Source organism: Tamandua tetradactyla, chromosome 3 (genome assembly GCF_023851605.1).
Source record: "Tamandua tetradactyla isolate mTamTet1 chromosome 3, mTamTet1.pri, whole genome shotgun sequence".
Lineage (NCBI taxonomy): Eukaryota > Metazoa > Chordata > Mammalia > Pilosa > Myrmecophagidae > Tamandua > Tamandua tetradactyla.
In genome coordinates this window covers 13,398,644-13,423,568 of record NC_135329.1, presented here as the reverse complement: position 1 = coordinate 13,423,568, position 24,925 = coordinate 13,398,644, and the positions used below count along the sequence as shown (strand labels likewise).

The window sequence follows — 24,925 nt, the reverse complement described above, 5'->3', positions numbered from 1 at the left end:
AGGGGAATATCTCATGTCTGCTTTCCCTGGGTGGCAACTGCCCATTCTTGGTAGAGTCTGATCACCCTGAATCCATAAAAGCTTGCAAAGCTCAGCCCTTTCCCCCACTCCCCACAGCAGGTGAAGGAAACAAAGGGTGCTCTCTGCTCCTAACCGGCCGTGGGCAGCACGTGCCCCCTTCCTGGAGCTGCAGGGGCTGAAAACCTTGGTGTGGTCATCAGCAGGAGGCCAAATAAGTTCTTGGGATGGAGGGGAAAGGACAGGCTTGAAGGCAATTTTAGGCCAACCAGGGTAAATTGCACAGGACCCGCCCACAACACGCTGGTCTGTGCTCTTACCCGTAAGCTGGACCCTGGCCTTGTTGGGAGCCCACCAGGCTGAGGGGCTTGGGTGGAGATGGGACTCGTCCTGGAGCCCCTGGCTTGTGTCTCTTGGGCCACGACAGAGGAAAGAGGGAGAGGAACCGCATCCCCAGTGGGCCAAGCCTGGAGCCCATCTGTTCTCATTTCTCCTTTCCGTCCTAGGCCAGATTTTAGTAGCCTCAGTGTCAAGGAGAAACCGTGGCTCAGAGTAGTGAAATCATCTGTCCAGAGGCACACATTAGGAAGCAATTGAGAACCAATTTTCTAGCTGGAAATCTCACATTGGAAAGAATCCTGGGATCCTAATTCAGCAACACAATCATTCCCGAGACCTAATTTCTTTCTGGCAGATGCCTGCTATCTTTACATTTTTCCAATATTGTTGCATGAGATCTGCCTGCTATTGTCCCATATGTTTAATTCCACATTTCTACCCCTTAATACCCAAAGTAGAATAAATGTTTGAGTTATAAAAAAAAAATCCCAACAATAGCATAAGCAAATGCTTTCAACACCGTATTCTCATGGTTAAGAAGTTTCCTCCAGCCAGCGCAACTGCGGCTCAGTGGCAGAATTCTTGTCTGCCATGCCAGAGACCCGGGTTCGATTCCCAGTGCCTGCCCATGCAAAAAAAGAAAGTTTTCTCCGTGAGATGCAGTGACAACTGGCAGCAGGTGGCATCACTCACGGGCAGCGGATATACAGGACCTTGGTGGTGGGGCCCAGGCCTGGCCACCTGGAGACCTGGTCAGGCTGGCTGGCAGCTGTGAGAGGTCAGCTACAGGTTAGCGTCCAGAGAAAGGACTCTGGCCTGGTTGCAGCAGGCAGGGTTCATCTGGACAGGCTTCTTTCTGGGCCTTGAGACAGGACACAGGCCCCAGAACTGGGGACCAGAGGAGGGACCAGGCCTCCAGGGCATGACAAAAACCCCACCCTGTGCTCCAGGTGAACAGCACAGCTGCCACAGGAGGCTGCACCTGCAGCCCAGAGCTCTAGGCCATGCTCCATCAGCCCACCCTGCCCTGCTCAGGGGTGTCCTGGAGTGGCACAGGAGTGTGCAGTGGGGGAGAGTCCCCGCTGTCAGGGAAGGGTCCCTCAGAGTCCAGCTACCAGCCAAGGCAGCCAGCTGAGGGCTGAGCTTACCCACTGCCCCACCCTGGAGTAGGTTAGCCATCACTCCACCATTACAGGTGCACACAACACACCTGGCTAACCAACCTTGCACTCTATGCTGTTTCAGGTGGGGTAATACCACCTGAAGTAACAAATGAAACCTCCAAAGCTCAGGGATCTGCACATGAAATCTAGACTGCTGGGATGTGGGCAGCCTTCCACAGGGTCCTTCAGGGACCCAGCTGCTTCCACCCCGGACCACCCTCTCACCTAGACCTTAGGGTCCTTCGCCCTCTTCCTCCACGGGGGAAGGAGCATAGGGATACCACAAAGGAAGCTTTCGTGGGTGTGTGTCACTTCCACTCACTTCCAAGTGCCTAGAACTCAGTCACACGGCCGCCCCTACCTGCGAGGAAATGGGGAATGTCGTTCCCCAGAAGAAAGGGAAATGGGCTCCATGGACAGAAACGAGGCATGTCATGGAATGAGCCAGGGAGTGCGGCTCTCCTCTGTGGCGTCCATCCGAGTACCGCCTGGGGACAACGCTTCTCCGTGTCGCTCCTCTGAGCACTGACGAGGCGTCCTCGCCAAGGACTTTCATAATTCAAGGCTGAAATCAATTCCGCGACCTGTTCTAAGGTACATATAAATGTTTCACTCCCCAAGTTTTATGATGTAGCAAAGCCTTACTTCCTGACAGAATTCATCCCCAGATTTCTCCCCCTGGAGTAGATAAGCAGGGAAAAAAATTTTGAAAAGGCTTAAAACTAGCAGGACACCATAGGACAGTGGTTTACAAACTCAGCTAAACATTGAGATCACCTGGGAAATTCTTTTTTTTTTTTAAGCAGAATGCTGGGCCTCATACACCGAGATCCTGATTCATTAGAGCTTAGGTTGGACCCAGAATCTGTATTTTTTAAAAGTTCCCTGGGCAACTTTGATGAGCAACCACATTTGGGAATTACTGACATAAAATATCAGATACATCCTCACATGGGCAAGGCAGGGGAGCAGGGAGTGCCTGGGAAGGTGTCACTGGCTGTCCCCTTCTCAGCACACACATCCTCAGCCCGCCTGGAGCACTTAGGACAGAAAAATGTGTTCCACATCCTAGGGCCCGGCCACGGCCACGGACCTGCCTGCCGAGAGGGCAAGGGCAGCATGCGTGGGGGGTTGTGGGGTCAGCAGACGGCGGCTAGGGTTCCGATGGTGCAGTCGCCTTCATCTACCGTGGAACTTTCATCTGTCTCCAGGGAGACTTCCTGGTAGAACTGGCCTCACTGTAAGCTGGGCCTCGAGGACAATCCAGGCCATGGGAAAATGAGAAAGGGACAAGGACATTCCAGGAAAGCCCATCAGAGCGAGCGGCAGCTTCCAGATAAGGATGTTTTAGGGGGTTCAAGAACAAATGGCTAAGTAGATTGGGTCAGAGAATACTGAGCCCAATGCTTTGGGCTTTAGCTCGTGGGTAATAAAGAGTCACTGAGCATGGAGAGCTGAGGGTGGTGACATACCCAAAGCAGTGCCTCAGAAAGAGCCATACAGATGGCCTGGAGGAGGGGGAAACCAGAAGCACCAAAGGCTCTTGGGAGGGGCCAGACAGGAAGGGAAATACAGGAGCTGGAGAAAAAGGCCCTGCAGCAAGCGCCCAGGGCAGCCTTAGGTCAGCCCCCCTCGCCAGCCCCCCAGGAGAGGGGCAGAGTTCCAGCCAATGGTTCAGTAGTGCCATGTGCAACTGGGCATGGGTACATACAAATCAAACATTCACAACTTTGGAAGGATCTGGTCCGGTTTCTTGCCCAGAAAATATTCCAGGTCATTGGAGCAAGGAGTAGATTAGCAATTCTGAGCTGTAAGTCCTATTTCTAACACTGATTTACTGTGATGTTCGGGACAAGTTATTGCTTTTGATTGCTAAGTTTCCAAATCAAGAGTGCAAAGCAGTGAGACAGATCTGGCCCAGGAGCCTGGTTCAAGAAATAGTCGCTCAAAATGACAAAAAGTGAGCCCCTTTAGAATAGCAGGATGTTCAGATCTGCTCGAGATTTTTCTTGGTAATATCCACAGCCCAGCTCTAAATCAGCAGATACCTATGTTTTTCACAATTCTGAGTACCTCTGAAAGTGTAGCTCTGTGCTCTCAGCCTCCTCTCTCCCCAGGCATTAGGTCTGCAGCCTCAGAATTTAGGGAATAATTGGGCTGCTGATATTGGAAGCAAAGCAGAATCCACTTCTGTATCTGCTCTCCCCCCGGAAACTGGTTGCTGCGCACCAATCCTGCCATGACTCCTTGCAGCCGACACCAGCGTCTCTGTGTCCTCCTGAGTCCCATTCCTGCATTTCCAGATGTCTGGTCCAACGGCCCACATGGCAGAATCCGTCCTCCCCCAGAGACATGCGGCACCCCAGCACCCCACTCCTGAATGTCATTTCTGTCCCCGGCTACCATTCTAGACGTTCCATGTTCAAAGTCTTTCCTGACTTCTCTCTCACAGGTCACCGTTTTCCCACGTTGTGTGGATTCTTGTTCCATGGGGGCAGAACTGTCCCCTAGACAGTGGATGACATGAATTACAAGTCTGCCCGAATTCCCCTCCGGCCAGGCCCACGACCTGTCCCGCTCTGAGCCCCCAACTGCAGGCGCAGGGTCTGGCCGTGGCAGGTGATCTCACAGTCTGTGCTGGGAGGGAGAGGGCAGAGGCCGAGGGGGAGCTGTGTGATTTCACCTCTGCCTGAGGAAGCACAGAATTTGATCGAAATATAAAACAGGGGAAAAAAAATTAGAATCGCTCTTGCTCCACTGTGAAAATGCACACATGATGTGGACTTTTAAAAACAAATTGAAGCTCAGAAAGTTTCAGGGATGTGTCTAGGACCCCACCAAGTAAACGGCCCAGGCTTTGCCCCACTCTGCCTTTCCCTACTCAGCCTCCACGGAGGAGAGAAGATACCATTCCCCCTCAGAAAGACTTTATCTTTCTCTGGGTAGGAGGAAAACCAACTTTTCCTTGGTTTTCCCTCCACTCTGGGCTCACCGCCGTCTTTGGTACCATCTCAGACCTCCCAGGCACTAGCGACGCTGCAGCAGAGGGCCGAGCTGGAGAGTGCATGTCCCAAGGAAGGCGGCACGGGCATCCGAGGAGAGAATGGGGACCAGGGCTTTCTAGCTCTAGCTAGGCCCCCGGGCCCTCAGTTGTCCCAAGGAACTTGTCAAGCTTCATAAATAGCATAGAATGCGTGTGGTGCTTTATGAGCTTGAAGAATTGAGATGCGCCGAGTCCAGCGTGCCAGGAGAAATGGCAGCGGGTGGCCCGAGTTCTCCTCTTGGCTCTGCTGGGTCTCGCTGGTGATGGGGGCACATGGCCCCTTCGCAGCAGTGCCCGTGAAGGATGCTGCAACGGCGCCTACCCTTCCGCAGCTCGCCTCTTAGGCCTTGTGTCCCGGAGATAATCTGGCCTAAGTCACTCCTCCCACACGGACACCCAGCTCTCTGGCCTTCACTCTCGCCCTGCCTCTCACCCTGCCCCGCTCTCTCTGCCTCTCTCTCCCTCCCTCTCTCCCACTCTTTCTCTCTGTTCCTCTCCTCTTTTCTCTTCTTCCCTCTCCATCTCCCCCTCTCTCTGCTCCTCTGTACCTCTCTTTTTCTCCCCTCTCCCTCTGGCCAGTGCTTTACTTCTTGCCTGGCCCGTGGAGCAGAAGTTTCGTGCACAGGCATCTCCCCTGCTGGGCCAGGGCTGCAGGAAGCAGGAGCGCCCTCCCCTGTGAGAGCAAGCAGGAGGCGGGAGGACTGCCTGCTGGAGGAGGCCTCGCCCTGCCTGAGGGCACAGAAAGGGGCCAGCGTTCACCCGGGGGCCGCTGGTCTCAGCCCCCAAAGCAGGCCCAGGAAGCTGGTGCCTGGGAGACATTAGCTGAGGACGTGGCTGAAGAGTCTGAGTGATTCTCCAGGTTTTCTCGGCCTGAGTGAAAATTCATTTTCTCCCCGGCTTCAAGGGCTCCCTCCCAGAACCCACAGCTTCATCAGGGAAGATCTCCACGGCCCTGGGAGGACCTCCAGTCACTCAATAAGGCTTCCCCTCACTGCGCTTGTGGTCATTATTCCCAGAGGGAAATCAAGTCAGGAGGTAGTTCATTCCTTCTGAGGGTGGGTCTGAGGGGGAAGGGGACACCCCAGCTGCTGAGTCTGACCTTGAACGTCCAGCCTGTCCCCTGCCTCACTGTGCAGGCGGCTTAAGTCCCTAGAGGCAGGACCCATGTGTCTAGCCCTGGCCACGTCCAGCCCTGCCAAGGCTGCCCAGAGCTCCTCTGCCTCCTGAGCTGTCCGTCGGCTCCTCCTCTCCTCTCTCAACTCAAGCCAGTTACACAGACAATAGGACGGATGGGGCAGCTTTTTTCATCATGTACATTATCCCAATAGAAATGCACACTGCCACCGGGGCTTTGTGACGGTCCATTTTAGAAGACTTTTGTCGAGCAAATCAAGTGTGCGGAGAGAAATTGCAGACAGCGTTTTAACTCCACAGTATCTGCCAGCCTGTCCTAAGCAGCCAGAGCCCCGACAGCCCCAGCTGCGAGAAGACATGCAGAACTCCCTCCTTCTGAGCCTGCTAAGTGGCCGGTGATGGAATCTGAGACGGAGTGTCTGTCCAGTAAATGCATTTTATCCAGCCCAGCCATTTTTCCTTCCTCTCTCTCCAAAGCCCTTGTATTTTCTCCATCCATGGTCAGACACACACCTTTTGTCAGCTACTTAAAATCATTAAGTGAACTTAATTAGGTTTGTCAATCCCCGGGGCTGGCAGGGTGGCAAATAAGGCATTCTACTGCTGTCCATTAACAGGCTGTTGCCTGAATGAGATGGGACCTTTTCCGAGCCATGCGTGAGCAGCATCAGCATTTCCCAGGCAGGGATCTGCCCAGTAAGCCTGGGAGGCCCCCAGTTCCAAGGCCGCCCCTTCCCAGAATCCCACTGTGCCGGTTTCAACAGGCCCCTTTGTAACTGAAAAAGATGAGTTATCGGGAGGATGCATTCTTGGTGCAAAGCCAGCCTCCAACCAGGATTTCTAGCCAAATCTGTTTGAGCCACAAGCTGCAAGCTCCACAGGCTGTGAAAAAAAGAAAAAAGAGGAAAAAAAATGACAACAATCCGTGGATTCAAAAGGGTCTTCTTTGGAAAAACCTAAGGACTGAGTAGATATGAACTGTTGAGGGGCAAGGACCAAAATCTCTATTGCTAAGGACTTGGGAGCAGAGGTAGTTTCCTGGCATGTTCTTACATGACCCAGACGCGGGGAGAGAGAGCTGGGGGAGCCCCGGGGAGCTGGCTCTCTCCTTCTCAGAGAGGAAAGGGAAGCAGTTTGCCAGCCCTGGGGCTGGGCTTCCTTCCCCCATGGAAAGCTGAGGCTGTGGGGCAGGGGCTGCCACGTAATCCATGTGTGCATCAGAACCACCAGCCCCTCTGATCCTGGGAGTAATGTGCTGTGGCCCTTGCTTCTCCTCTGACCCAGAGAGACCCACCTGCTACTTGCTGGAACTTGAGACCTCAGGCCATGATCCTGGTGTCCAGCTGGCCCTGGATGGTGATTTAGTATCTGGACTTTTGGGGGAACTCACCAGGAGAGTGTTTGGATGGGAGAGACCCTGAGAGCCTGGAGGGTCAGCAGAGCCAGGAGCCGCCTCCTCCCCACCGAGGGCCCAGGTAAAGGCACACAGCCAGGTACCTTCCAAAGCAGGGAAGTGATCAGGTGACCCTGATGCCCACCTGGCCTCTGTCCATAGCCCCAGAAGAAAGAATTCCTGACCTGCCCCTCACCTGCTGTGCCCAGAGCCATCTCAGCTCTTTTCCCACCTGCCCACACCCCAGGGGACCCTCTGGTCTCCTCTCTGCCCCATTTGGGGAAGGGTTGGCATGTGGCTCCCTGGGGGACATAGAGGCAGCATCCGTGTGTACATGGCAGCAACCGACCGAGTCTTCCCTGATTGTTATGAGTGTTCCTGACTCAAAATATGTGCAATTCCCAGTGTCAATCAAGCTCTTTTAAGCAGCAGCTGCCACTGCCGTCGCCTCACAGAGCTCTTTAGAAACTTCTATTTAGAAGCCATTCCAGCTCCAGCTTGCATCATCCCATCCATGCTAAGAGGCCCAGTGTCTGTCAGAGACGTTTGTAGCTCTAATCTCTCAGTAATAAAGAAGGAAGACAGGGAGAGGGCCAGGAGAAGTGGGGGAGGGAGACAAGCAGCTTCCCTGGAAGGGTCCATTCAGGTGAAAACAGGGGTCTGTCCTCCTGTCCCCACGAGCCATGGGCACCATATAATGCATTACTCAGGTGCCTCAGGCCAGAAGTTGCATCCACGATGCAGCTCACTGGGAAATCAGTGCCTGACCTGGCCCCAGGTCTCCTGCAGGTCAGGAGACGAAGACCAGGATGGAGAATCCGAACGGTGGGCTGTGGGGCCCTCACCCACTGCCGCAGGGGAGCTCAGGCAGCTTCGCCTTCACACTTGCACCGGTGACGTAATTCTTTCCATCCAGCCCCTCTGAGTAGCTCTGAGTGTCTGCGAGAAGCGTCTTGCTCACCCTTGCACCTGCTTTAAAGAGGAAGCCTTGGCTGTCTTTGGGCCCTGATTTTAGAGATGACAGGCCTAGGCTGTGTCCGGGATCACACCGGCTCCAGCCAGGAGCTCCCCTGGGCTGTAACCCCTCTGGGCACCCAGGAACCATGGCTGTGACCTTGCCAAGATGTGGCAGAAACCGGCGCTGGCGCGAGACACGCGGACAGAATGGGCTCACACACTATGGCCTCCTGCCTCATCCCACTGCCTCTTGTCTCATTTTCTCTGTCCTGCTTATTGATCCCCCCCTAATTACTCAAAAATAGGCCTTTGATTTTATCACTATTGTATTACAAATTTTCCATGGCTCTCATTTTCAAAGAAATTGCAATAGAAACTCTTTAGCCTGACCTTCAAATGCCCCTAATATCCTTGGCTCCTTCTATACTCCTCACACTTGAGCCAACTGGTGCACTCCCTCCTCTGAAAGTTCCCTCAGCTCCACAAGTCCTCCCTGCCCTGCTCCTCATCCCCAAGTCTGAGTCTTTGAATCCTTCCCATCCTCCAAAACCAGCTCAGATACTTCCTCCTCTGTGAAGTCCTCCTGGCCTCCCCAGCTGGCTGCAATTCCTCCTTGCTCTGAGTTCTCAGAGCACTTTATCTCTACCTCTCATGAGGCCCTGACCTCCTTCTACCCTTTTCTACACTGATTTATAGAAACTTCATCTCGCTCATGAACAGTAAGCAAATTGAATGCAGGCTTCCTATTTCGTGTCTCTTAGAATCCCCCAAAGGTCAAGGCTGGGTCCAGTGCCCTACAGGTGTCCTTCAGTAGCTGCTTACCAAGGTCAAAGGGAAGGATGCCTCCCAGAGGCTTCTCGAGGCCTGGGTGTTGAGGGTTGGCTGGAGTTGAGTGGATTCTCCCACTGCCTGTCCCCTCAGCCACGCTTACCCAGTTGGCCCAAGTGTCTCAGAGCAGGATCTGGGGATTCCCCCCTGGGCCCCCCAGTTTCCACACACACTGCCCCCACGGTGTCATGTAGTCCCTTGATGGGCAGTGTCTCCTGAGGGGACACCAGCGGGGTTGGCCACAGTACAACAGATTCAGGCATTTCTTCTTGAGGTTGGAACCAGATTTCAGATCCTCTCACCATCACTTGAAGGCCAAAAGGATTATTTGTAAATGACAAGGTTTCAAAAGATGGGTGAAGGCAGAGACAGATTGAGTAGTCCCGTTCAGAATAATCAGTCAGGAACATGATGTTTAGGTAAAAGTTTACTTCAGATTTCAAGTCTTTCATCTATGGGAGCCAGGAACTCTTCTCTAGAATAGCGGAGCCAGCATCCAGCCCTTTTATATCTCCCCCAGAGGGCCTCTGCCATCCTCAGGGCTCCCAGCCCCGGCTGCAGCTTGCCCACGGACTGAAAGCTTTGCTGCCCTCACTGCAAAGCCTTGTGAGTGAATGTTCTCTTCCCTGCATGCCTCTCCTCCTTCGCTTAGCCTTCCTTCTCCTGCAGCTTCTGTGCCCTCTCTGCCCTGCCATCTCCACACTGAGTGTCTCCTCCTCCCACCAATCCTGTTTTCTGCTCTGCTCCCCCGTGCTGCCAAAGCTCTGTTGCCTGGACTCCCTCTCTCCCTCCCTTTGGCCTAACTACTTTGACTGAGATATAATTTATATGCCATAAAACTCACCCATTTAAAGTTGTGCAATTCAATGATTAGGATCACATTTGTAGAGTTGTGCAAAGAGCACCAACAACCCAATTTAGAACGTTTCCATTGTCCCAAAAAGAGCCCTCATACTGTTGTAGTCTCTCCTTATTCCAATTCCCCACCCCAAGAAACCAGATAATCTCGCCGTCTCCATAGATTTCCCTATTCTGACCATTTCATATAAGGGGAATTGTACAGTACATGGCCTTTGTGTCTGGCTCTTTCACTGAGCATGAGGTTTTGAGTTCCATCGGTGTCGTAGCATGTATCCTCGGTCCCTTCCTTTTTATGACTGAGTAGTTTCTGTTGTATGGCTGCACCACATTCTGTTTAGCAGTCACCAGTTGATGGGGATGTGTTAAATGATTCAAAATCATTTAACAACCAGGTGGACACTGCACCAACCAATCAGAACAGATACTGAACATGTCACAGCATACTCAGGACCACACCAGAGAATGCACACACTGTGCTCCTGCTGTTTACACATCATTCTGAATTGACTTTCCAAACGTCCAGAAAGGTTTATGAAGTTCTCAGAAAACCTTCCCTTTGTAGGAGGAAAGGGCTGGTTGACCGATAGCCTTCCAGGGGCATGATTTCCCTTGAAGTCAAAGGAACTGAAGGTATTTTCTGTGGGTCTCACTTTAAAGCCTTCCATGGCCACAACCAGGGGATCTGAGGTTCCAAGACTATCAATGAGGTGGAAAGAGACACTCTGGGTTGGTTACAGACACTGCAGGGGTAATATTCAAAATCATTTAACAACCAGGTGGACACTGCACCAACCAATCAGAACAGATACTGAACAGGTCACAGCATACTCAGGACCCCTGCTCTGTGAGGGGTTCATACTGTGGTTACTGGTTAATGGACATGTCCAAGGGGTCACCCAAGAAGGAACCAGGGTTGTCTGGGACAATAACCAGTGTCTGGGCGCTCAGGGGATGTTGTTCTTTATCAGTTGACACAGAGACATTTCAATATTTTAATAACAGCTTCAGCTCCACCAGTGAGAACCAACTAAATATCAAGCCTATCCATTTCCACCTATTCTGCACTTCCAGAAAGCAGAAGAGGTCTCCTCAAAATTTATCAGGAAGTCTTGGTAGCAAGTCCCAAAATCTAAATTGGATTATAGGGCCAGGGTGGCCATTAACAGTATAGAAGAGTATTGCAGAAAGGGAAGTACTCTGTGCAAGAGACGTAGACAGAGGGGTCGGCTGTCCCCTCCTGTCGCTGCTCTGAGATTAGGATAATCACTGAAGTTACAAGCAGGGGACTCAGCACATGTGTGCTGATGCTGAACCCTAAGCCATGACCACCCAGGCTGTCCCTTGATGTGCACTCTTCTTGTCCACAGGTTCTGGCTGCAGATGGTTGCGTGGTGGGGAGAAGGATCCAGAGCCACCGTGGCTTTTGACAATATTTCCATCAGCCTGGATTGCTACCTAACCAGTGAGTCCTTCCTGTACCAGGCAGGCACTTGTGTCCTCCCAACCCAGACTGCGTGGCCATAAGCTAAGACGCCTTGTCCCTCCTACTCCCTCTCCCCCTTCAACTGAGCCTTGCCTAGCTCAGACCCTGGGTCTTCTTTATTCCAGTCAGCGGGGAGGACAAGATGCCACAGGATGCAGCCCCCAAATCAAGGAATCTATTTGACAGAAACCCAAACAAGGAACTGAAACCCTGGGAAAATACACCCAGAGAGACCCCAGTCTTCGATCCTACAGGTAAGGGTTCAACTCACAAGTACAAGCAAAATCATTTCTTTTCGCAAACGACAAGAAAGATGCATGCTGTAATTGGGGTGGGAAGCAGTGCTTAAAGAATAAAATAGTCAGCCTTCAGAAAGAACCTGCCCTCTGGTTCGGGGACTACGAGAGGAAGCTCTTTGGGTCTCTTCGTGCCTGAGCCAAGGGGGCTTCTGGAAGTTGTGCGGAGCAGCTGTCCTCCACTCCTGGGCCGTAGCCAGGTCCCAACAGGAAGACCTCTCCGCAACTCAGTTCCTTGAAACCACTGCCCTTTGCTGAACACAAGCAGCCCTTCCCGAAGGACTTCTTCTCCTGGTAGAAAGAGTTGGACCCAAGGCCAAGGTTTTCTGTTGCATGAAATCTGGCTATCCCATCATGGATGAAGCCCCAAAAGTTTCTAGTTCACCAGGTTTTCCCCAAAGCCTGGCTCCCTTCCCAGGTTGTTGGATTCAGCACATTCCAGGCTCGAAGGCTCTCCTGGGGACTCCAGCTGGTCCAAGCACAGGCCTCTTCAGCCTCCGGTTGGAAACCATGGGTGGGACTTCTCAGCCACCCACTGTATCGGAAGGAATCGGGTTTCTTCCTGATTCGGTCAGCAGGTCAAGTCCATGAGCCTGGTCCCAGAGGTGCCGGCTAAGATCCCCTGGGCCCCACACCAGGTGGGTGTCAGTACCCCGGCATGTGACATTCTCCTGATGTGAGTAGCTTGAAGGAGCAAGTATACAGCACACATGCCCTCTCTTTCCTAAAAAAGATAACTCTTTATTAAAATAGCAAATAGTCATTCTGCTTATAACATGAAGTCCTTGTTTAGTGCAAAGTCCAAAAAGAGAGTAGAAGCATCTACCTTTATCATTAAGTTCATTGGTTCTCAACTAATTACATATGAATGGTTTGCTTTGTCTTTGAAGAAATCCTTTCCCTTTGTTGTCCTGAAAAGCTGTCCCTGGACATAATCTCGCCCCCTTCCTGTTTCCTGCCACATCTAAGCCCATTGCCAAACCCAGGGGAATGGGTTAGGTGCTCGTCTCGTCACAGCTCCCATTTCCCCCCCCTTCACCTTTAACTAGAGCCTCAAAAAGGTTTTTCCATTTTTCCTGGCAAAGGCGCACCCTACCCAGTAGGCAGCTTGCCTTTTCCTCACCTTGGGGTGTGGTTAATGAAAACCTCTAATGTGGGAGGCATCCCTCTAATTCATTCATTCACTGCCCCTCCTCTCCATCTCAGCCTCCATTTACTTCCTGGCCTGAGTCAACTACTGCCTCCTTGCAATAATTCAGGAAAGAGTCCAGATGTCCGACTCTCGTGTGAACATGTTAAGCAAACATCACCGCCAGACCGCACCCAGGCCCAGCCAGCAGCCCTGATTGCATAGCAGGGACTCCAGAAACATTTATTGATTGACTGGTGGGAGGTTTGATACTTGAGCTCAGTTCTCAGATGTCAGCCGCCGGCTCCCCTGCAGCCAGCATTTAGGAAACAGCCATCCACCCTGCGTAACTCCCGGGTTTATTGCCACATAGCCCCCACAGTCCCTAAAAGGCTAATCGATAAGGAACTGCCCAGTAGCCACTCAGACTAATGAAATCGCACAGCGGCTCAAAAGTGGTGATGACTTCCCTGCCACCACCAAATAAAATTAGACGTGAGTGGCTGCCTGCGATGCTGGCGGTGAAAAAGCTGGAACTCAAGCCTCCTTCACCGAGTCACTTTACCCCCCAATCCCTGACCCCAGTCCCTTGGCAGGAGTGACCTAGAAAGTGGCCATGGGCCAGCTGTCTCCAGATCCCCTTCTGGAGTGAGGCCAACTTAAGAGAAAGAGGACATTGAGCCAAACCCATCCATGGGTGGCCTGGGCAGAAAGGCTGTAGGACACTGAAAAGAGAGCCACTGTTTCCCAAAGAATCTGCTGTCATCTTGGGGAGTAGCTTAGGCAAGGGAGAAACTGGGCCAGGCTCCCAGCAACCCTTCCTCTGACTGTGATCAGGAGCAGGAGGTTTCTGTCCTTCATCATGACTTCCATCTACTAGTCCAGCCTTGCTGCAAATTCCCAGGACCGTGTCTGTTTTCATCAGAAGGATTTACCTAGGGGAGCTGGGCCTCCTTTCCCTGCCACCCACACGATGACATCCACTGAGCCCCCCAAGGTGGCACTTAGCCAGAGCTCAGCCCCCTGATGAGGGTGAGCAGGCCACAGCCTGGGCCCGGCTGAGCGCCTGAGGAGGTTAGCTCCCAATGCCACCTCCCTGCAACCACCTTCAATCCAGACCCACAAAGAGTTCTTGTACACTTCTGTGGCCAGTTCTGTGCTCAGCCTGGAGATGCCATGCAGAACAAACCCAGGTCAGGAGCTCAAAGGACTCAGAGTCTAGAAGGGAAGAGCCTGGGGGGACAAATCGTTGAGATGGAGCCAGGTGTCACTGTGCCCAGGAGGGGTTTGGGAGGAGGTGAGGTCCGGCAGGACCCATGAAGCTGGCACAGGCCAGGGCCAGGGCACACCCCATGCACTTCCACTCAGTCATTATCACCTGGCTCAACTCTGCCCAGCACCTCTTGTCATACCAGGGTCCAGGCAGGCCCGATACTCACTGTCCTGGAGCTTCCGGCCCAGGGCAGGGGAGCTGAGGCTTAGAAACAGCAGATCAAGGCCTACAACAAGGGGCTTAAATTAAGATCAGAGCTTCCACCTCGGAGGCCCCATTGGGGAAGGAGGGAGGGATGGCATGAGGGCAGGGAAGGCAAGGAAATGAGCCATCACCCCGCCTGCTTGCCCCTGCACACATCATCTCGCTTCATCCCCACTGGCCGGGGCGGGTTATTACCATTTTAGGGATGAGGACATGGTAAAGAATTCAAGTCACTCAGCTGGTAGGGAGCAGGGCCAGGACAGGAACCATTCTTTCCATATTCTGTCAACTAAGCCGTTTTTAGGCCTTAGCATCTCCAGCCCAAGATCAACAGCAAAAATGGAAAAGTGAGGTGAGGGAGTCCCCAGTGAGAGCCTCTGATATGAACTATAAACCAATCATCACCCAACCCGCCAACAAAGTACCTAGGAGAAAAGACAATCAGAGTTTCTTTCCAAAGTTTGGTGCTGGCAGTTTCTGCTGGTCTGGACCAAGGATGGCTGGTGGCACCTCACCGTTCCCCTAGCAGGCCTCGGAGCAGCTCTTAGAAACCCAGGGTCCAAATCAGGTCTTTTGAAAACAGTTATTCACAAAGTTTCCAAATTCCCCCATGCCCCTCTCATCTCTCAAGCCATCCCCACCCCCAAGGGTCTCGGCCTGGCCTTCCGGGTCTGGGGGTTCCCTTGCTCCCCATCCCCAAGCAGAGCTGAGCTTGCCTGTGCATCCAAGCAGGGCAAGCCTTGTCCAGGGCTGCACGCAGCATTCTCGGAAGCCTCTGAGTCACTTTAGCTAATCAGATAAAGATGCTGAAGGAGCAAATGGGGCAAGTATTAAGTCCAGGGAAATTACATTTGTCAGCTTTGCACATACAATTACACTAACCAAATAGTTGGAATAAAGCAATCACGGGGCTGCAGAACTGTGCTCTTCTCTCTCTGGTAGGAATGACTTTTGAGGGTGAGAAGGTGCAAACGGGATCTGCCACTCCCTCTCCCAAAAAGCCCAACCAAGGACAGGCAGGGCCGCCAGGGCCCAAGGACCCTGCCTCGATGTCCTCCCCTGTCTCCTGCTCCTATGAGGTCAGCTGTTATACTGGGGGGGCCCCAGGTGACTGAGCTCAACGAGAGCCCAAACCCTGGGCCCAAAGCCTCACTGGGGACTGTTACTGTTTCGGAAGCCTGGCATCTAAACCACAGTCTTGCCACTGAGTTGTTGGGTGACAGGTTGGCTTGCCCTTTTGAGTGCACATCTCCTTACCAAAGAGGAAAAAGAGAAATAAAAAGCCATGGAAACTACGCGGAAGCATGGACAGAGCAGTGGGCTGGAAGTCACAGTGGGCCCTGGCACTGCGCCAGCCAGCTGGGCCCCCGGCGGCCCCTCCCCCACCTGGCTTCACAGAGCCCGTCTGGGGGCGGGTGGGGCCAGCAGGCCCTCCCAGAACAGAGCTCCCGCGAGAGCCAAAGGGGAGTTATGTGCCCACGGTCAAGGGCAGAAAATTGTGGGTGTTTTTTTTTTTTGTAAGTCCGGGTTTGAAGTCGAGAGCCTCCGCATCCCTCCCCATTCGCAGTTTCGTGATCCCAAGGGTGGAAGGAATCTGGCATGTGGGAACAATAGCTTTGTTTGGCCCGTCTCTGCAATTAACCCACGGCGCTGCTAATGTGCCCAGAAGTCAGGGTGGCAGGCTGTCCGTTTCCACACGCGCGCCTAGGATTCAAGAACAGATGCCAATTCCGAAGAGAAAGTTTTATGTGTTTCATATAAATTGATTGGGTCTATTTCTGCTAAATGCATTATCCATTCACCACAGAACAACGATTAGAGTTAATAGAATTTGTAGCCAGAGCCATCATGCTGCCAGCTCGCCCTTCAGGGGATGACAGCATCGTTGGAAGGCAGGCTCCTGGCCCGCCAGCCTCCTCAGAACCTGCGTCCCCTTTCAGGGTCTTTGTTTCCCTCGGGCCCTGCCAGCCAAGGCCACGCCCTCTTCAGGGGCACACCCCAATACCAGTTCTCCTTCCCTTTGGGCCACCCAGTTCCTGAATAAATACATAAATGGATGGATGGATGGATGGATGGATGTTACATACATGGGTGATAGATGGGTAGATGGATGGATAAATAAATAAATACATACATACATAAATTCTAAACCAATTCTAAACAAGTCATCCAGGTTGGGGATGGGGTGGGGGTGGGGGTGGAGGCGGAAACAGGATCTCTTCTTTAGCAGCAGCTCTTCATTAATCCCATGTTTAGGGGCAGGAGGTGAGACATGGGGAAGTCTTTCCAGGAACCACTCCCCATCTCACTATGGGGGCAAGAGTGGGGTTGAGAAGAGACTCGGTCCTTGGGTTAATTGCATCCTTAACAGCTTTCTCCAGAAATGCCCAATGGCACCATCTAGGACTTCTGAAGTGCAGCACTGAGCTGGTCAGCTTCTCGGGAGCTAGACCCCACCCAAGGTAGCTCTAAGTCTGTCCTCACACCACTTGCATCAGGGTCTCCTGTGGGGTGGAGAGGGCTGCGGTTTATTAAAAATGCAGATTCCTGGCCCAACAGACCTGTGGGATCTGGGAGGATGTCTTAACTCCTGCCCCTAAACATGGGATTAATGAAGAGCTGCTGCGAAAAAGAGATCCTGGTTCCGCCCCCACCCCCACCCCCACCCCATCCCCAACCTGGATGACTTTTTTAGAATTGGTTTAGAATTTATGTATGTATGTATTTATTTATTTATCCATCCATCTACCCATCTATCACCCATGTATGTAACGTTCATCCATCCAAATGGATGCCAAAGCATTTTTAATAAGCCCTCCAGGAGAGTCTGATTTAGAACAAAGGTTAGAGTCTCTGCCTTCCCCTGCCTGACCGCACCTGGGGAAGGTGAACAGGTGGCAAGAGCCAGCTCCATCTCTGAGACAGCTAAGGGCTTCGTATTTTGTTGTTCCCCCTTGATGTGGCAGTGATAGCCCCTCTTCACTGAGCACTTGCTGTGTATAAGGAACTATGCCACGCACTTTTGCATACATTCTCTCTTCTGTTAATTTGATGTTGTGACCCCTTTTACAGTAGAGGAAACTGAGGCCTGGCAAGGTTAACTAACTTGCCCTAAGTTATACAGCTGGTAGAAAAGGATAATGAATACACCTCTTAAAAATCATGTACAAAAATACAATTTTTTAAGCCAAATAGCATTTGGAAGGAATGGGGCCAAGTTGTGAAAGGGAAATCTTAAAGGAATCCCGTTGTTGAATAGATCTTCCAAAGGAATCGCTTGTCTCTGAAAACATAGTTTCTTATGTCAGAATTTGCTTAAACTGAGCACATTTACATCTTCACTAATATTCAAGATAGTGCACTGTCCACGCACATGTAAGAAAGCAGTAGTTGTGTCCCTCTACCCCTCCTAAGTTTCTCTGGTGCATATGGAAGGTGCTTTGGCCAGCACCCACTCAATTGAGGGAGCAACTCTTTAAGAAGTGGCAGGCAGGGTGTCAGAGATATAATCCTTGAAACTGATTTGGACACTGGCCTCTTCCCTGCTCAGCTGCCCTGCTGTTTAACCACATGCTGCATGCTGTCTCTTATTTTACTAATTTTAGATCACCACCTATTTATAGCAAGCGTGCCAGTGATGACGCATGATGCACCAGCCTTAACGAGGCTCGTGGGCCCCCTGTCACTGCGGCAGGTTCAGTGCCTTCCCAATTAGAGTGTCACTCTTCATTTGGACGTGTCTCCCTTCCCTGGGAGCTCCAGGAAAAGAGGTGGCATGGGACTAATTCATGATTCCAGATTGCCGTTCCAAACTGTAACAATTCTCTTCCAGCATTGCTTGCTGGGGGAGCCAGTCGGCATCCCGGAGAGGCGGCCAACATCAGGACCCAGGACTGGCTGGGGGCCGAGGGTGATGAGGACAGGCTGGGACTGAAGGCACTCACTAGCATGGGAACTCCCCCGCGATGTCCCACCATCGCAGGGCACCTCCTTCCGTTGGCATAAGGGCCCACAGTTACTAAGGATGTTCAATATGTTTCATTTGATCCTTTCACACCCCTACTAGACGTCACTCTCTGGAATCAATGAGGTGTTTAACAGCCTGTTCAAATCCCAGCTGTGCCACCTCCCTTGAGCAACAACTGAACCTTTCTGTGCCTGTTTCCTCATGTCAAAAACCGGTGCTTGTTTTCTTAGTACTTAGTACTTGCCCCTCATAGGGTTGGTGAAAGGATCGCATGAGCAGAGACACGTCGAGGGCCTCAAGCAGCCCCGACGCTCCGCGCCCTAGGTGAGCCATCCTGCTTTCCCCACCTTATAGCTGAGGGGTCTGAGGATCAAAAGTTTTTGCAGCTTGCCCTGCCCCTCAGCTGTGGAGCCTGGGTTCAAACCAAGTGGGTTCCCTCCAAAAGCTGTCCTGCTCTAACCCGATGCCCCTTAGGAACACTTCCAAACCTCACCCAGCTGCACATCAACAGTTACGGAGCTCTCGCTGTGACCAAACCAGCCCATTTTCTCTTTCCACATGGGACAGTCAACTCAGTGTCCAGTGCACAAAACATGATTGCTTTCTAGTTAATGTCTTCCCAAGTTCCTGAATCCCACTCCTGAGGAAAAATTACTAGAGGGTTGGATGCAATTTCATGAACATATGTTGGGTGCCTACTCTGTGCCAAACCCAGTGCTGGGTGCCTTGAGACACTCCACCATGAATGAGACAGAAAAGGTATCACCCAGAGCTGGCCACACAAACCCTACTGGAAGCCGGCATTACCCCAGCCCACTGATTCCCTTTCCATCTTCCAGTTCCCACCGCAGCTGAAATTAAGACAGATCCTCCCACTCCGCGGCTCCTGCTGTGTTCTGGCCCGGGATGGTGACGTCAGCAGAGCCAAGCATCATTCATTACAAATTATTCCAAAACTGTCGTGACTTTCTAAAAGAAACCCACTGTCCCATAAGAAAGCAGGCAATCCGCTGTCTGTCTGCAGAACTGCCTAACCCTGGCCCTACTCAAGAAATAGTGCAATATCACCCACCTCTGAGGAACTCAAAATGCCTTAAAGACCTCTAGTCTAACAATACGTGTGCTTGAAATTATGGCAACAGTGTCAATTAAAAGCCTTCACACATTGCTGGGGCTCCTCTGCAAAGCAAAGGGGACTCAGTTTCCCTTTCCCAACTAGCCTGAGAGAAGATATTGTTTTTTTCCCATTTGTTTTGGTGAAAGGTTACCTAAGTGGGAGAGAAGAAATGATGCAGGAACTCTGGGTTCAGTACATCTTGATGATGATCATTGAGCTTGCAGATCAGTAGAAGGCTTTCCTTCTACTCCATCAGTGCAAGTGCATAAACACTTGTGGTTAGGGAAGACCACTTTTAATGATCATGCTTCCCCTAGATTGGCTGGTTCTGCCTGCAAAACAATGCTGCATCCCGTTGGCCCCCGTTCAGCTCTTTACTGGTTGTGGCAGAGCATCAGTGGTCTTGGAAAGAGTCTTTATTTTTTTTTAAATTCTTCTGGGCCCAGAGCTGGACAAAGGAATAGAAGTTTAAAGGCTGAAATGCTAACTTCAGATCGCAAAAGAGAACCCCCCATCTTTCTTCCAAAAGGAACATGGAAAAAGGGCTAGAACCATCTTAGTTATCACTGAGTTGAGGAGGAAACAGAGAACAGAGAGAAGAACTTAGCCTAGCTAGTGTCTTCCATGCTGGGTGCTTATACAAAAGATGGGGAAGCCAAGGCAAGTACTGGCAGTTGGGCAGGGGATTTGGGGTGGCTGGCTGTATTAGTTATCTGTTGCTGCGTAACAAGTTATCACAAATACAGCAGCTTAAAACAACACGCTTATTGTGTGGAGATTGGGCCTGGCTCAGCTGGGTTCTCTGTTTCCTAGTCTCCCGTGAGTCTGCAATCAAGGTAACAGCCAGGGCTAGAGTTTCATCTGAAAGCTCAACTAGGGAAAGATTCGCTTTCATGGTCATATAGTTGTTGACAGAATTCAGTTCCTGGAAGGCCATGGGACTGAGGATCTGGGTTCCTTGCCATGTGGACACCCCACCCCCACCCCCGCCATGGTAGCTCACTTCATCAAATCCAGTAGGGACAGAGGAGAGTCTGGGAACAAGACAGGCATTACAGTCCCTTGTAACATAATCATTGTTGCCATTTCCTATTGCTAGAAGCAAGTCACACCTTAACTGGTGTTAAAGCCCACCAGCCAAAGCAGCACGATCTACTAACCATCAGGAAGTCCCAAGAACTCTTGGGGGTTCTGAGGGGAAGAATTCTTGGAAGCAACCTCAAGCCTATCTATATAGCATTCTACACACTTAAATATTCACAAAGCACCTGCTGAGTGCTCGGCAATAGCAAGATATAAGCAGATCAGCATGGAGTCCTGGAGTCCTGTGTTTTAGTTATGTGGCACTCGAAGAGTTAAACACCCTGGGCCTCAGTTTCCTCACCCATAAAGTAGGGATGATAATTGCCCACCACACTTTCTTCTCAGAGCTGGCTACTGTAGTGAGAAAATGAGATCATTTCTAAGAACGGGCTCGAAAAATATAAAACAACTGTAATATCGTAATTAACAGTATTATTAAAATCTACCTCCAAAAAGATTGGGCCAATTCACTTGTCCCTCATATGTTGCCTTCTGTAAATATTCAGTGTATTTACAAGCTGCCTCCTTCCCATCCTATGAATTACACACTCTTTGTGTGTATAAACAAGTATGCATTCTGGGTATATTTTCCTGAATTTTTTTTTTTGCAGAAGTTTCAAGTAAATTCCAGTTTCTAATCCCTTAAACCTAGCCACATTAAAGTGGGGAGAGGAGGCATTTTTGCACTCTAGGCCCTCTCTTTCAATTAATCCTTGACCCAATCAATCATCAATTTGCAGGTTAAACCCTTAAATCCCACTTGGGTTCTTATGGTCTCAAAATGATTGCTGCACCTCCCACCACGTGATTGCACTGCAGGAAGGAGTAATAGACAAGCGCCTCTTCCTCCTTTTCTCTGGCCTTCTACTCTTACATTCTTTAGTCCACCTTTTCTATTTGCATTTTATTTTTTTTTTATTTTTTAAAAACTTTTTATTTGAAATACTTTGAAATTTACAGGACTATTACAAAAATAATTCAAACTCCATACAGAGAACGCTGAGGCACCCCTATCCCCCCCAGATACCCAGATCCACCAATTGTAACAATTTGCCGCATTTGCCATATCATTCTACTTATCAATGAATCATTCTATCAGTCCATCTATCCATCTATCTGTATCCCTCTGTCCATTCATTAGTCCATCCTCTGAACACTTGAGTGTAGGTTGTATACATCTTGCTTCCTGAATCCTCAATACTGCCATGAATATTTCCCAAAAACAATTTTATTCACTTATGTAACCACCCCAAGTGCAGTCATCCAGTTCAAGAAATTTAACATTATATAAAGTTTATCATCTGTATTCCATTTTTTTCATGTGTCCCAACAATGTCCTTCTGAGCTTTCTCTCCTCCCTTGATCCATCCAAGATCATACATTGCTTTTAATTGCCACTGTCACTTTAGCTCCTCTTTCTTTTTTTAATCGTGGGAACATATACAACATAAACTTTCCCAACTCAAACACTCCCAAGCATCATTCAGTGGGATTAATCATACACACTCAGTTGCAGTATCTCCTCACCACTCTCCATGACCAAACCTTTACCATCTTTCATGCAGAATCCCATATCCACTTTCATTCAACTCCCCATTTCCCACGTCGCCACCCCTGGCAACCTGCATGCCAATCTCTGTCTCCATGAGTTGGCATATTTCCTGATATTCTCCTAGTAGCCGCAATAGAGCCCAAATCTAACATCCTATATATACAACAATCTTGTTTGCTTTGATACCAACTTAACTTCAAGAATATACATGAACTGTGTTCCTCTACCCTCCACCTTCTTCCACATTCATGTAGTTCTTGTCACAAATTGCATGTTCATACATTATGAGTCCAAAACCACTGATTTCTCGTTACACTTTACGCACTTGCCTTTTAGGTCTTGTAGGAAGTAAAAAGAGGAGTTACAAATCAAAAATACAATAGTACTAGCATTTATATTCACCTGTGTTGTTACCCACACCAGAGATCTTTATTTCTTCATGCAGCTTTGTGATATTGTCTATTGTCCTTTCCTTTCAACCTGCAGAATTCTCTTTAGCATTTCTGGTAGGCCAAAATAGTGGTGACGAACTCCTTCAGCTTTTGTATATCTGGGAGTATCTTAATATCTCCTTCATTTTTTTTTTTTTGTATGCTGCATGGCAGGGTCACATTTCATTATTTTTCCACGTGAGTATCCAGTTATTGCAGCACCATTTGTTGAATTTTTGTTTGGTTGGGTTTTGTTTGGTTTTTTTGCTTGTTTGTTTGTTTTTTGGGGAAGTGCATGGAATGGGACTTGAACCTGAGTTTCCTGCATGCCAGGCGAGAATTCTACCATTGGACCACCCTTGCAACCCTTCCCTCATTTTTGAAAGAGACTTTTGACAGAAATGGAATTCCTGGTTGGCAAGTTTTTGCTTTCAGCACTTTAAATATATTGCTCCACAACCTTCTTCCTTCCATAGTTTCCAATGCAAAATCAGCATTTACTCTTATAGAGGCTCCTTGACCATGACATGTTGCTTCTCCCTTGCATTTTTCAGAGTTCTCATTTTATCTCTGGAATTTGACAGTTTGATTATAATGTGCTGTGGCTTGGGCCTATTTGAGTTTACCCTAATTGGAGCTGCATCTTGGATATGAATATTCATGCCTTTCATTAAATTTGAGAAATTTTCAACCATTATTTTTTTCTATTATTCTTCTCCCTTCTGAAACGTGCATAGTGCATATATTGATATGCTTGATGATGTCCCACAGGTTCCACAGGCTCTGTTTATTTTTCTTCATTCTTTCTTCTTTCTACTCCTCAGATTGGATTATTTCAATTGTCTTTTTTTCAGGTTCACTGATTCTTTCTTCCAGTACCAATTTGCTATTGAACCCCTCCAGGGAATCTTGAATTTCTGAGATTGTGGTCTTCAACTCTGTTTGCCTCCTCTTCATAATTTTCATCTCTCTGTTGATTTCCTATTTATGTCCCTCTATCATTTTCCTGGTTTCCTTTAGTTCTTTGTCCATGTTTTCCTTTAACTCTTTGAACATATTTAGGACTCCTTTTTTTTTTCAGTCTGTCTGATATGTCCCAGGTCTGGTCCTCCTCACTGATGGTCTCTACTGCTTTAATCTTCTCCTTTGCCTGGAAATCACTTCCCAGTTCCCTCTATGTTTTGTAATCATTTGATGTAACCTAGACATTTTGATATTTTAATGTGTTTTGGTTGTAATTTAGACTCTGAGATATCTGTTCCCTTAAGCTTATATCCAGATACTGTTATAACTGAACTTTCCTTGAATGCCAGGAACTAACAAAAAGGAACAAGAAAGGAGAAGAAGAACAAAAAAAAGACAACACCTGTCCCAGCCTTTGCAGATTGACCAGCACCAGTGTGCCTTCAGGGCCTATTCATACAATTAGCATAGAGAATAACTCCAGGCCAAAGCATAGGGGGCTCCCTTGTCCTTTCTGTACATATGTCTTGTCTTGGGCTTGCATGTATGGCCCTAGGAATTGCCTGTTTACACTGTTCCAAATGTCCCCTCTTGCCAGGAAACAGTTTCCTCACAGACCAAACACCGTACTGTACATCCTACAACCAGCAGTCCCTTGCCCCATACAGCATAGCTTGGCTTTCCCCCACAGCATTCTATAGGAGAATTCAGTGAGCTGCTTTCTACATGCAAGACAAGTTTGGTATGGTGAGTCCCTCAAGCCACTACGAGACAGATTGGGCCAGATATAGATGTGTCAATATGTATGAGAGGGTTAATGTCCTCTCTCTGGAACCAGTAACAGGAACACACACTGAAAAAGTAAGCCAGCTCCATACAGAGTCAGAGAGGGGACAGCCAGGCCAGCCAGGGCACCAGAAGATCCCACCACTTTTAAGTATCCTTTTTATTGATTGGGTGCTCACCCTGTGATTGATGTCCTCTAATTGTTTTCTGGAGCTTTGAGAATAATGTTTCTGCTAGTTCATGATGGTTGTTCAAAGCTTCTTTGGGGACAGAGTTCTGAAGCATCTTGCTCCACCATTTGATCAGGGCAGCTCTGTTTTCTCTTTGTGGTACACCATTTGACCTGACTCGCTCCCTCATTGCTTTCCTTTCTGCCCTTGACATTTGGATTTCCCAGCCTCTCGTGTATATCCCTGTTCTCCAATTCACCTTAGAGGATCTGAGACCTGGATCCAGCAGCTGAAACATTTGTTCTTTCTATCTCTAAATCACAGGAACTGTTGGACTGCCTGCACCTCATGTGCCCATCTGTCAGTGGTGTTGCAACCCAAGGGCTTTGTAGGAATTCACCCTTGGCAAGTTATAACCAAACAGTGAGCAATAACTACTAAGAATAGAACAGTGAGGGGTCTGGCCTTCTGCACTGCTGCCTCTCTCTTAGGAGCCCAATGGACCTTACAACTAGAAGTGGCAAATCCTAGGAGCATAACTCCTAGTGCCTTGTGCTAGTCAAAGGTTTTCTCTCCCAGCCTGCAGACAATACCAGACAGGGCAGAATTCAGTGACTCTTGGGACCTGAGTATGGCAGAGCTGAATTTGAATCACTCCCACTTCCCACTTAAGCATCAAAACCAAATCCATTATGTATGACCCCCAGATGGGTGAGTCCGCAGTGCCCAAATCAA

General features: G+C 49.8%; 1 protein-coding gene across 1 annotated transcript in view; it reads left to right on the top strand.

The window, feature by feature from the left end:
* ALK (ALK receptor tyrosine kinase) overlaps nt 1-24,925 on the top strand; it is a 219,793-nt gene that overhangs the window by 124,992 nt on the left and 69,876 nt on the right. Inside the window, exons 7-8 of the mRNA XM_077151697.1 lie at nt 11,104-11,198; nt 11,345-11,473. Of these exons, the coding sequence (XP_077007812.1) occupies nt 11,104-11,198; nt 11,345-11,473 (224 nt within the window). The remainder of the gene's footprint in view (nt 1-11,103; nt 11,199-11,344; nt 11,474-24,925) is intronic.